General features: G+C 37.0%; 1 protein-coding gene across 2 annotated transcripts in view; it reads right to left on the reverse strand.

Annotated features, from left to right (window-relative positions):
* Positions 1-13235, reverse strand: part of GRM8 (glutamate metabotropic receptor 8) — a 728319-nt gene that overhangs the window by 403790 nt on the left and 311294 nt on the right. For both annotated transcript variants that reach the window (XM_012789100.3, XM_012789103.3), the window contains exons 4-6: positions 11834-11969; positions 11206-11360; positions 9829-9966 (exon numbers count right to left, since the gene is read on the reverse strand). In XM_012789100.3, the coding sequence (XP_012644554.1) occupies positions 9829-9966; positions 11206-11360; positions 11834-11969 (429 nt within the window). The remainder of the gene's footprint in view (positions 1-9828; positions 9967-11205; positions 11361-11833; positions 11970-13235) is intronic.

Here is a 13235-nt window from a genome sequence, read left to right on the forward strand (position 1 = left end):
CTGGCAAGCAGGATAGGACCACCACAGTTAGATCAGACCCATCATGATTAACTGAATTACCCTGAGTAAACACTAAAACAAAATTATTGCTCTGTAGCTCTGACACCTAGACTTGTGCCATTCAATATGACAGCCACTAGCTGTCTACTTACATTTAATGTAGAGCAATGTGGCTATTTACATTTAATATAAAGCAATAAAAACTAAATGAAATATAAAAATTTAGTTAGTTTCTCAGTTTATACTGGCTGTATTTCAAGTGACCAATAGCCATAGGTGGCTAGTCTATTGGACAATGCAGATATAGAAAATCATCTTCACCTCAGAAAGTTCTATTAGATAGTGCTCAAAGAAAGGGAAATTGTTGTTGGATCAGTAAGCAACAGTATCTTCTATATTCCCTATGGAGCAGGCAATAATCTTTATAATATTAGCACCTTTAACTCCCCTCCCGAAACAGCTCTGTGAGGCAAGTATTATTATCACATTAGGCTAGACTCTAGACTGCTAGCTAAAAATGGGAACACTTAATTAGAAGACTCTTGAACCATCTCACATACCTATAGGAAGGGCATGGTTAAGGTCTTAATCACCTTCAGAGCTCTTTCCATATGTCATCTCTATTCTAGCTGCATGTCAACATTACTCTTCCAGGAGAGCCTCCTCCTTGCAGTAGAAACTCCCCACTCTCACAACTCACAGCCTCAAACTACCACCACACTACCCAAGACAGACTGATATTCCTCCTTTCATTCCAATTCTAAATATTCCATGGAAAGACATTGATGGCCTAGCTTGGGTCAAGCTCCCAGTCTTAAATCAATCAGATGTAGCAGAAGAGACACTGGGGAGGGGATTAGGTGTTGTAGAATGGAGATATGGCCATAAGCAATCCACTCATGGATACTGAGGACAATTATCAGAGAAACTGGAATTCTGGGCTCAGTTCCCTCCTTCAACACATTCCTCAAATCTCTGTCTCAGGCCCTCTGCAATTCACTCTCCACATACTCTGGTCTATCTCACTGAGTTGCATTTATACACTAGTGACTGCCAACTTTCTCTCTACAGCAAGAAGACCTCTCTCCTCACCTTCAGAATCACATAACCAATTAACTCCAAAGACACCTATAGCTGTGTATCCCATAGGTTCCTTAAATTCCATATATCCCACAGAATTCATCGTCCTCCTTTTATCCCTCCTTCCCCAATCATTCATTACGTCAGGAATGCTCTCTCAACCAACGACCCAATTTCCTATTCTGAGAATCAAGAAAGTTCTAGATGATTTGTCCTCTCCTTAAACACCTAATTAATTGCCAAGTCCTAAACATATGTCTTAAAATGTCTTTTATATTCATCTACTCCTATCTGTTCCCAGTGCAGTGCAACCGTCATAACCTGGGCCACGACCATCTCTGAAGGAGTTACTATAATATCCAACTGGTCTCCCTTCCTTAGATATTACACCTCAGCAGTATATTCTCCACATTACAGCCAGAATAATCTTTCTAGAGTGGAAATCTGATTATGTCACTGATCTGCTTAAACCTTTTAGCACTCAATCATTGACTTTCAAAACTTCAACTCCCTCGTGAGGCATATGAAATCCTACAGGATCTGTCCTTTGCCTAGGTCTCTGTCCTTTCTTTCTTACTACTCTCCTATCCTCATCTCAACAATAGCCCCTATTGAACTTGTTCAGCTCCTCAAACTGTCATCCTTTCTCTAGTCTGCTGGTCTTTGTGCCTTCCTCTAGATCTTGTGGTCCCCTACACCCTCAAAAGCTTCCTTGGACTGAGAACTACTCTGTTCCAGTCCAGAATCGATACCCATGATAGTAAAAAGTCACTTGGACCTTTGAATCCTCTATCTCTGAGGTCTCCACCCCTGGGCCATGGTGGTTTCATCAAGTCATAATAACTATATAAGGAATATATATATATAAGGAATCCCAAGGTAAAACTTAGAAACTATTCCTTTTGTAATATAAATAATTATCCCCTTATATTTATCTGCTTTGTATTTTTTGGTGGGGAAGGGAGAAAATATCAAATTTTCCTGATATTGAGCCATCTATACATTCTTTGTTTATTTTATTTGGTTTGGTTTTAATTGGTTACCTCAACTGAAGTTTAATAACGATTGAAGGGAAAAAAATTTCCTCTAATGTTTCTGTGCTTTTCTAATCTTCTCTCTCATCCTCACTGCCCCAAGCCTTATTATGGTTTTTCAAATAATTAGTTCTCAAAAATTCTGAATTGTCACCTGTTTGCCTGTATTCTCTTTTCCATTTCTGAGTACTACAGTACATTTATCCAGATACACTCAACTTCTAATGAATCAACCTAATGCCAAAGCCTATTGTGTGCTTTACAGAAAGGGATTTCTAGACTCCTGAATTTATTTTTGCTCAGTAGGATGGGTATTTTTCTGTTTCAAGTTACTGTCCGAAAAAATGTGAGCATTTATGTATCCTTGAAGTTTACTCTAATTGCTTTCACAATTTCAGTAGAACTAGTGTTTCAGACCAAAAGCATCAACTTGACCCCTTTGGTAGTCAGGGAGCTTCACAAAGAGGAAATACTTAACCTTAGATAGCCATTGAAAAAACATTCAGGCCACTATACCAGGAAAAATCGTGGAATGACTCAGTGCAGCTCAGCCTCATTTTGGGAAAGGCCTTCAGTAGGCAAAGGTCAAGGAAGAATCAAGTATAAATCAGATTTCAGTAATACTATTATCTTTAGGTAGCTATAGGGCTTCAGACAACTAACTTAGGCCAGATGGGCCTCAATCTCCTTTTCTGAAAAATGAATTGAGCTAACTAATCTTTATGGACCTCTCTAACTTCTTTACTCTATGCATTTATGACTGACAGTATAAGTTTTCAGAATATTTTTGGTTCCTGACATGGCAAACTTTGCAATCTGCTTTGCAGATTTCAGAGATACAGTTGCAACTGTGTACATTTCTTTAACTTTAGTAATTGAGCTTCCCACTTTCAAATTTCCTAATGAGAAAACACACACACACACACATACACACGCACACACACATTACCGTGTCTTTACACTTTACTGATCTAAATGCTTATTGAAGTTAGTATATAAAACACACTAGTGATTGCATATTTTTACATATTTTACAACTTATATTTAAAGTCTAATTGAGACAATCTTCTATAAGATACCTTGAGTTTATCAGTAATCTTTAGCACAGTCGAATATTGACTCTGCTAATTAAGCTTCAGGTGCTGTTGCTATCACAACTCTTATATCCCCTGTTACTCAAAGTGTGGCCCAGAGCTTACCAGCAGCTGTGTCACCTGGGAACTGGTCAGAAATGTAGAATGCTTCCCCCTAGAACTACAAAATGAAAATCTGCATTTTAACAAGGTGCTCAGGTGATTTGTGTGCACACTAAAGTACTAGTAATGCTATTACACATTACAGTGCCTCCTTTACTGCTTCACAATAGGTGGGTTTTGTTTTTCTTTAAGGGAATGACTAAATGAGTGAACTTACTGTGATTTAGCAAAGTGAATTGCTATAATTCAGTGTCACTAGACCTAGAGCTATAGAAGGTTCCAGTGGATAGTTTCTCCTATTTGTTTTGTTAATGTAGTCCTAAGTCTACTCTTATAAATGGTAGGGGGACAGGAAACTGGACAAAAAGGTTTATGTTATTCAAGACCCACTAGCAAAAACTACATATATCATAGAAAATCAATATGAAGAATATTAAAATATTTACTACTTTATATAAGATTAGGTAACAACCAATATGTTATTTTTATTTCACTTTATAGCTGGTGATTAAAATTCCACAATACATTGCATCATACATAAAGTATCATAAACAGCAAAAAAAAAATACTTTTCATCTATGTGGTAAAAATTCTAAAATAAGTAAATAACAAAATAAATGGAGGCTATAAATGTCAAGGACAAATTCAAATAAAAAGACCAGGATTCCAGTTGTAGCTCTGAGACTAACACTGTGATTTTTTTCAACAATTCATTTTATTTCCTAGGGGTTCCAATTTCTTCATGTAGAAAATAAGAGAATGATTTTGATTTTACACCCAAGCTCTAAATTCTGAAATCTAGTATGCCTGAAATCAATGCTTGTTTTGTCATCTCATCTATTGAAATTCAATATGAAATCTCAGAAATGGCATAAATAAGTCATTCTGGGATTTCTGCTATTTTACTTGCCAAGAACAGGAGCATATGGGCCAATGGGCACCTCATAGTGCAAATGTCAAGAAATTCTCCCTGACAGAGTTTTACTCTAGGCAAGGGGACAAATGGGGATGGTAGAATACATTTTAATTCAGGAAAGATTATCTTGGTTTTCCTACATTCTGAATTACCAAGTCAAATTGTATAAATCCTCCTTGATAACTACCTAATTCATTCATGTGGTCTCCATGAGTCCTGAGTCCTGGGCTGGTGAATAGGGCAGAGTTTCTACCTGTCACAGCCTCTCTAAGCCAGCAGAGGACTGCTGAGAGGTAGTTACACCTGAGAAGTTACCTTGTTACTCTGGCACTAAAAAATAAACTGACAGGCCTTTCAGGGAGCTAATTATTGAGCCTGCTATTTGGTTCACTGACAAAATTGCTTGTTTGTGGGAAGAAACATATTTGTGCATTGCTTTTTCCATTACCGCTATTTCTATCATCATAAATAAGAATCAATAGGCCATTTCGTGTAGCATATGCTCACCACCATTTAGTATCTGAGTGTCAGCTGTATTCAGGCTAAGCAGCAGTGCCCCAGCCTCCTGGCTGAGGATTAAAATCCAACAGACAAAGAAAGCACTTCAAATTCAATAAGATAGTGTGTATGCCTTTGTGAGCTCCTTGGGGGTTGCTGTTTTTCTCTGTACCTGCGGCACAGTGCCTGGCACATGCTGGGCTATTCAAAATGAATGAACAAGTGAATGAATGATCAATGAATAAATGGATCAATGAAACAAAGGAAAGTTTTAAGATAGTATAGCTAACCGATTGGATTTATTGGGTTAGTCAAGAGATCTGTTTTGATGAGGGCAGAGCTATTTACAATTCACGATGGAGAAATGAAGGCCAACAGATAGTGTGAGCAAAGAGGTTCCCTGCAATATTCAATGTCCAGTCCTCACTATAGAAGACAAGAAATCAGAATTACAGTCATTTAAAAAGTCAAACCTCTGAAGAAAATCTCTCCACTGCCAAGTTAGAACCTTGCTGGACAAAACAATGTCAAATAAGGGACTGATAACAGGAAAGATAGGAAAGGGAAAAAATTAGGTGATGAACAGAACCAGTGGAAGAGGAATTGAGACAGAGACCTGAGTAGGGAAATAGGTGTGTGAAAAACATGTAAAGATGAGGGGAGGATGAAGATGAAATTCTCAAGAGAGTCTGTGGGTGTCTGGGTTTTAGAGAGTGGAAGGCATTAAGGCTGAGAGTACAATGAGGGAGGGAGGAGCGGAGGGAGAGGTCAGATAAATGCCTATAAAATAATACACATCACCACTGATAACAAATATAAAAGTCCTTTTTATACTTGAAAGGACAAAGAGAATTTTAAGTAGGATTAAGTAGTAGTAGCTTTCAGAACTCAGCAGCTCTCAGAAGCAATAATAACTACATAAATAGCTAAGTGGATGGTAGGAATTACCTCACTTGGAATTTGGCCAGCAAATCAAAAGTTAGCACTAATATCACATCTTTTTGAAAGCTTTCCTGAGATTCTAAGGGGGAAAATTATCACAGAAAACTGTTTGAACTGAGTAAATTTTAGGAAAAGGATGCTCCCCACTGCTTGAAGACTGATCAGATAGAAGCCCTATCCTGCTGGGAAGCACTCTCTTATCTTTGTAAATACAATGCCAATATTGCCCCCAATGGAAGCAAATAATTACGTCCACAGATTATCATCACCTAATGTAAAATTTTACTCCACACCATATAACCCATAAGTGATGCTCTAAACATGCAAAAAAGGCCTTGTAGATATCCTGCTTTCAGAGAATTCCTTAACTTTTTGACTTGTAGATGGTTAAAATGTGAAATCTTTAAGGTCAAAGTTTAAAACAATTTTCAAACACCTCTACTCATGAATGTCCTGTAAATTTTTCCTCCTAAGTACATCTGACCACAAACATGCTAGATCAACTTCCCTCCTCCCATAAAACAGAGATGAAAACTGGGCATTATGGTAATTTGGAACACAAAAGTCTCCTCTCACCGTCTGGAAACTTTCATATGTTACTGTTTTTAAAAAATTAAGTTAGAACATTTCATTATTTGTTTGTTTTCTTCCCAGAGACAAGTTATTTTGGTATCACCCACAACGGGATTGCATGAAAATCTGTTTACTGACCCGGTTCCCAGAGGGTGAATTTGCCCTAGCACTTGGAGTAAATACCATTTTCATTGCACTAGAAATATCTCTAATTGGACAAATTGTTACAATTTTAGCAACACCCAGTAAATCAAAGGAATCTGAAGCAGACATGCCACCAAATCTGGATTCTATAGCAAACCAGTTCAGTATTTATGCCTGAAATAAGTGTCTAATATAGACCATCTACAGAAGCTAAAAGGACAGCTACATACCTCAAGTTACTTGGAAAACATGAATTTAGAGTAACTGGTTATTCTGAAAACAGTCCATTAAAGAGTTATGTGATTATTTAATAACTAATGTCCTATCAGTTTTATATTTGTGTGTTTGTATGTGTGTGTATGTGTCTGTGTATATTATGTATATATTACATATTATACATATATATATATATTATAAGTGCATCCATTTCATTAACTGGTAGATTTCCACTACTACAGTCTGAACAGCAGGATATGAATTTGTGGAGGACAAAACAATAACATTCAGCACTCAGAGTTAAGCTCAGTGTAAAATATATCTCAATGCAAAACACATAAGTTGCTCTGCATATAAACTCCCCTTTCAAGCCCTTCTATAAACAGGCCCCTCTCTATTTCCCACTGTTCCTTGACATATATCGTTCCCTACACTGAGCTAGACTTTTCCATTGGTCCACATATCACCATGCCACATCTTGCCCCATGCCTTTGTCCTGCTAACCCACCTTTTCCCTCATTTTAAGTGTTATTTCCCAAATCCTTCTTACCTCCTCCGCCAAGCTTTGGATTTTACAACATGAACTTACAGTCATATATTCACTGAACTTCCTTAATCTCTATATCCAAATTTAGCATTTAATCACAGATCTTTTCCCTCTGATTATGTATATGTGAGTATCTTTTTTCCCCAACTAAATTACATTATTTAAAGGTAACACTGTTCTCTCAATGCGTCACCTTAAAATGTCCAAGATCCTATTTCACATTTAATCTCTCTTTCTCTAGCTGGCCCTTCTCTTTTATCTAAAAACATATTAGTACACATGTCCTATTCTAAATAAATCTCCCCTGAATCTTATTCAAGCTCTCCCATATTCAAGCTCTTCTTTGCCAAACTTCTTGGAACAACATCCTTTCCTCTTCTTCCTTTATTCTGTTTTCTCTCAACTCCTCACAATTTTATCTTTCTAGCACACTCCTTGTCCCTCAGCCACACTTCTCTGCAGCACTGGAACCACATGGACCAGTCTTCTCTCCTGCATACTTGAGACAGCTTGACTCTGAGTTTATCTTCTTCCCCTAAACCCATCATTCTCAGTGTCCTTTCTTCGCAAGGTCCCTTGAGCCTTAGTCACCACTCCTCATCTTTTCTCAGTCTCCTATGGCAATTGTATCTCTGCCTTTGTCTTTAACTTCCAAGTCCCCAGGAACCACTAATTTGAATTTTTAGTGGACTCTCTGTGGGGTCCCAGGCTTTACCCTGCCACCTGCTGTACAGTTCCTTGGGGGCTATCTCAGAACCAAATTAAAGTTAGTCCCCAAACATCTACCATTCATGCTGTTTTTCCTCTGTTAATTAATTATTAATACATCACCATTGTCCTAGACTTCCCTGATAGAAATCTGCATTTAGAATCCTCTGTCACTTACTATCTTCAGCCCAACATTAACCACTCAGTATACTATGAATACTATCTATTAGAGCATCTATATAGTGTGTTCCATCCCTAACTTACCCTTGTTTAGGTCCTGACTACCCATCCTCAGGATACTGGACAAGTCCTGACTGACCTGCCTCCTTTTTCTCCTCTGAACCCCAATCCTCCTCACACTTCTGCCAGAAGAATCTTCTTGAACCAGGTATGTGCATAAGTCTCTGGATGAAAAGCCTCAAGTTTGTCTGTCCCACAGGAAGAATACAGCCCAAATTCCTCAACTCTAGAACTTCTAGAAAGGACTTCAAGATCATGTATCACCTGACTCCAGAATACTATTAATACCTTAGCCCCTCTGTCATGGATCTCCCTCTAACTCACAATGCTCATCCTCACACCAGTCTCCCTGGACAAAAGAGGCCCACGTGGCCCTAGATCCTGGAATGAATGACCGTCATATCTTCACACGGCTGACAGCTTCTTGTCTTCCAAGTCTCATCTCAAATGTCACCTCCTTGGTGAAGCATACTGGGGACCACACAATCTAATCGCTGCCCTCCCTCACAAGACCCCCCGGTCACTCCTTCATGTTCACTCTTGCATTTCTCCTAAGCACACTCCAGGGTCTGGACGTGTCAGTTCATTTATAGGTTTACTTATACAGTGTCTGACTCTTCACTCTCGAATTTAAGCCCAGAGAGACTGAATCCTGTCTCTCTTCACCCACTGCAGCTCCTGGAATGGTGGCTGGCACACAGGAAGCCTGAAGGCAGATTCCTCCTGAGTGGGACACCATTTTCACATCCTCATCCTCTCTCTCTTTATATGTCTGCTCTAGCATTTAGGGTATTCCATCTTTTATTTGAACAGCTATTTCCAAAAAAAGTGAGGTGGAAGGAAAGGAAGACACATCAAAATAATCGGGGAGAGGCACTAGAGGAAGGAGTAAATTGCTTATAAAACACACATTCAAGTTGTGTCATCTTCAGTGTAGAGGATTTATGCATCTTTGTTAAAATTAGCCCTAACATTTTATGTTTTTTGATCCTGGAATAAACAGTATTCTTAAATTCCATTTCTATGTGCTATTTTCTAATATATATAGTAAAAATGGATATTTATATTGACCTCATATCTGAGAACTTGCTAAATTTACTGCTTAGTTCTAAGTAATTTTATAAACTTTATAGTTGTTTCTTTCTATGTACACAATCATGTTATCTGCAAAAAAGTAGAGTTTTACCCATACATTCAAAAATTCACATTCAAAATCATTATTATTTTTAACCACAAGCTATAGAAAGTAAAGCATAAAAAAATCATAGATGTTCTAGGACAGCTGCTATGCAGAATATAGAAAATAACAGCATTATAGGAGACATAGACTGAAATAGCTGAAAAATACTCTCTTATAGCAACTTATTATGGTACTACATTTTGAACTCCCAGAGAGCAATACCATGTCTTATTTATTTGTCTATTTCCACCAAACCTAATAAAGTGTTTTTTCCAAAGTAGACATTCAATAAATTATTTTCAAATAGAATTAAAATACCCCATGGCTGCACACATGGTATATGTTCAATAAATACTTGTTGATCCAGTCACAAGAACTAATGAACAAACCTACGTTTGTTGAATGATCAGTGTATGCTCAGATTTAGTGAGTGAGAAACTATAACAAGAGACACAAGAAAATAGAAGATACCCTCATCATTATCCACATAGAAAAATATCACTTATCAGGCAATGCTAAAATAAATGCACCAAGGAAAACATTTTAGTGGTTACCTGTGCATTTCTTTATATGACTGTTCCTTTTTCCATGTGATCCTAACTTGCATCCAAAATTCTCCTCCCAAAATTCTGCAAACCACACATTTCTTCGATTATTGGCAAGAGTTCGGCTTCTAAAGTATCGATCAAATCCTATTTTTAAAAATAAATGTTTGATTTTAATATTCTTTCAAAATCAAAACCAAATACTGTCAGAACTTTTGAATGGATATTATGTTGGAATCATTTCATAAAAAATGAAAAAAACATATAACAAATGAGGGAGAGATAGCAGCACAGAAATAAGGCTTCTCTTATGGCAAAACCCAAGGAGGGTGAGTGGACAATATCCCCCCCATCCTCATCCCCACCATTCAGGCACCTGGTTCTGGGGATGAGTAGAACAGGGAAGCCTAGTGTCAGTGTCATCCTTATAACCTCTCTTCTACTCAACAACTCCCAGGGGCAGCAACCAGTGACCTCATGCTGAATCCTGAATATGCAGGACCCGATTCAGACTTCTATAATTCTTTTCTTTCTCTCCTGGCATGGATCAATGTCCCAGACTTAATTATGTTTCCACCAACCTCAAAATTTATCTCTCCTATATGTTCCATTTTCAGCTAATCCAATAAAGCGATCAGTGCTAATGTAATCATGCAGAGTCATGGGCAATAAGGTTAAAGTGTCAGTCTGCCCAGGTAACCACCTCATTGAAGGGAGACCACCTGCAAATAATGCCTTACTTCAACAGATAATGTTAAAGGTAGTAATTTCAGTCACCATCAAGACCATTTAGAAAAGCTATTTTGAAGACAGACTGCCTTATAGGGATGCTCCAAATCTATTCTGATACATTTATTTATCTATAGGGTCAGCCCAGCATCATGTATTCATTTTCAACAAATCAAGCATTTTCCCCTCCACAATGCTATAACTATCATGTATGCCCATGAAAATATGCAAACTCAAAGTGCAATTACTAAAATCATGAAAATTACTAAGACTAACTGTGGTTCTCTTTCTTAAAATAAAAATCAAATAAATACTCTTTCCTATTTATATAGAAAAGAGTATATATACACATACTCATGCACATATATATATACATACATACTTATACATAATACACATACTCATGCACATATATATACATATATACTTATACATACACACACAAATATATATGTATATATATATATATATATATATATATATATATATATATAATACACTGGAATATATGGTGATCTTGACAATTCTAACAACAAAGCTAAAAATTCTATCCAGAGTCATTGATAATGGCTGCATTTCATCATATTCAATACTCTAGTTTACCTTTGAGTTTTGATTCAACTGGAACCAAATAAATTCTCTATGGTGCTTCCTTACCATCAATTGATGCTCTTTTGGGCAAAATTGTCACAGCCCCTTCTGCAATCTCCTCCTGCTGATAGACAGGGGCTATTTTAGATCCCCAACTATCTGAGCCAATCCAGAGAAAATGCCCACTTTGGTTTAATTTTTTTGCTGCTTCCAATATCCTCCTATAGGAATAAAAAGAAGTAAAGCATACTATATTTATCAAGAAACACCACAATTACCAATGTTATGACTGGCTTTATGAAGTTATTATATACACTTAGCAGGTCACTGTTGAACAATTAGACAATCATTCTAACTGCCTGAGTCTTATCATCTCCTAAAGGAAATATAGCAGAGACTAACTCCAGCACATGTTAATTATCCTTATCTTTAACCTCATTTACATCATTCTGTCGATCACCTTTATTTTCTCATCTCATTCAGTCCCCAGGTTTTACTCTATAGGCATTTCAGATTTAGAAACTATTTAATAGAATGCTGCTGTGTCTATGTAGCAGAAGGCAGTCTGTAATTGCAAGGGGATTTTGTGATTCCTGTGAAATTTCACAAGATTTTACGCTGAACATGAAATATGCTTTTAAAAGGATGTGGGCCACAAGTATGATCCCACGTACAGAAAAAAGGTAATCAGCACCTGATGTCATCCTCGTTGGCAAACATAATCACTGCTCGAGCATTAGGTGTTTCTAGCAGGCGTTTGATAATTTTTTCAAATTCTCCAGGTCTTGGTTCACGTGGAATTTTTTGTGATTGAGCAATGCAAACACCACCTATAAAAAAAAAAAAGATGATTCAGAAAGAGCATTTATTTAATTAACAAACTTAATGAGGTTAAGTACTTTATAAAAGTACATGATTCAGTACAGGATATTGTTTCTCAAAATATATGTCACTGTCACCTATTAAAAGCAACCATGTTGTTTGCATTATAATATGTTCACCAAGCAAATGACATCAGTTATTTAATTATACCTGGGTTTGGGTTTTTGGGGGTTTTTTAATCGATTTTAAATATTATTTCTGTGGATGTATGGAAGAAAATCAAGGTGTATAAAATGTGTGATAAGAGGCAAGGAGTGGAAGGAAGGAGGGCTGTTTTGATTTATATAAGCTAAAAAACAAAAGACAGAATTGAGAAAAAGTATGAATATGTCTTATAGTTGAGATCCTATTAAGCAGCAAGGTCCTTTTGCTACTTTTATTTATTAGTAGACCCCCTTTAAAGTTAATTTTATTGCAGCAATATTCTCATGTATCAACATAATGATGTGTTATGAAACAAGTATCTTCAAGACTATTTGAGACACAGGCAAGTCCCAAAGATATAAACCCTCAGTTGACATATGTCTCTATCATGAAAATGGCAGAAATCCCATTTTACTAACACAACCACAAAAAAGAAATAACTCTTCTTTCATCCTTCCCCCTTTGAATGTAATGAACGACTAAAGAGAAAAGTTTAGAAAAGATTCTGTCTCTGGGCTGAGTTAGGGCAAAAAGAAAAAGGTTCCCTCAATTGCAGTGAAGCAGACAGATAACATATTCTGATACTAGAAGAGAAAACACTATTAGCAATACATTTCAATTGCATTACAGTTTAAATAGGCTTTTTTTTAGTCCCCTGAGAATTAAATCACCATTTATAGCATTGCTTTAGTAGGCAAAGGCATTTTTACTTCCAAACAATTGACAATGCATTCTGTCATTCAACCATTATTGGATGCCATTACATGCTACCCATTGGGCTCAATGCTGGGAATGCCCGGTCTAATCCAGTAGTTACCACTTAGTCTGGGAGATAGATATTCATAAATTATCATGGAATATTTAATAAAATTTTAGAATTAACAGGGTATATGATGCAATGGGAGCACAGAGGAATGAATAACTACAGTACTTGGGAGAGCTGGATTTTAAAGAGCAAACATATTCCCATGTGGAGACAAAAATGGGACATTCCTGGTAGGGGCCAAGGTATAAGAAAAACTAGCTTGCACATGGTCTATGGTAAAGAGTGGTTGAGGTTGGGACTGGAA

The sequence above is a fragment of the Microcebus murinus genome, chromosome 9 (genome assembly GCF_040939455.1).
Source record: "Microcebus murinus isolate Inina chromosome 9, M.murinus_Inina_mat1.0, whole genome shotgun sequence".
NCBI classification, from domain to species: Eukaryota; Metazoa; Chordata; class Mammalia; order Primates; family Cheirogaleidae; genus Microcebus; species Microcebus murinus.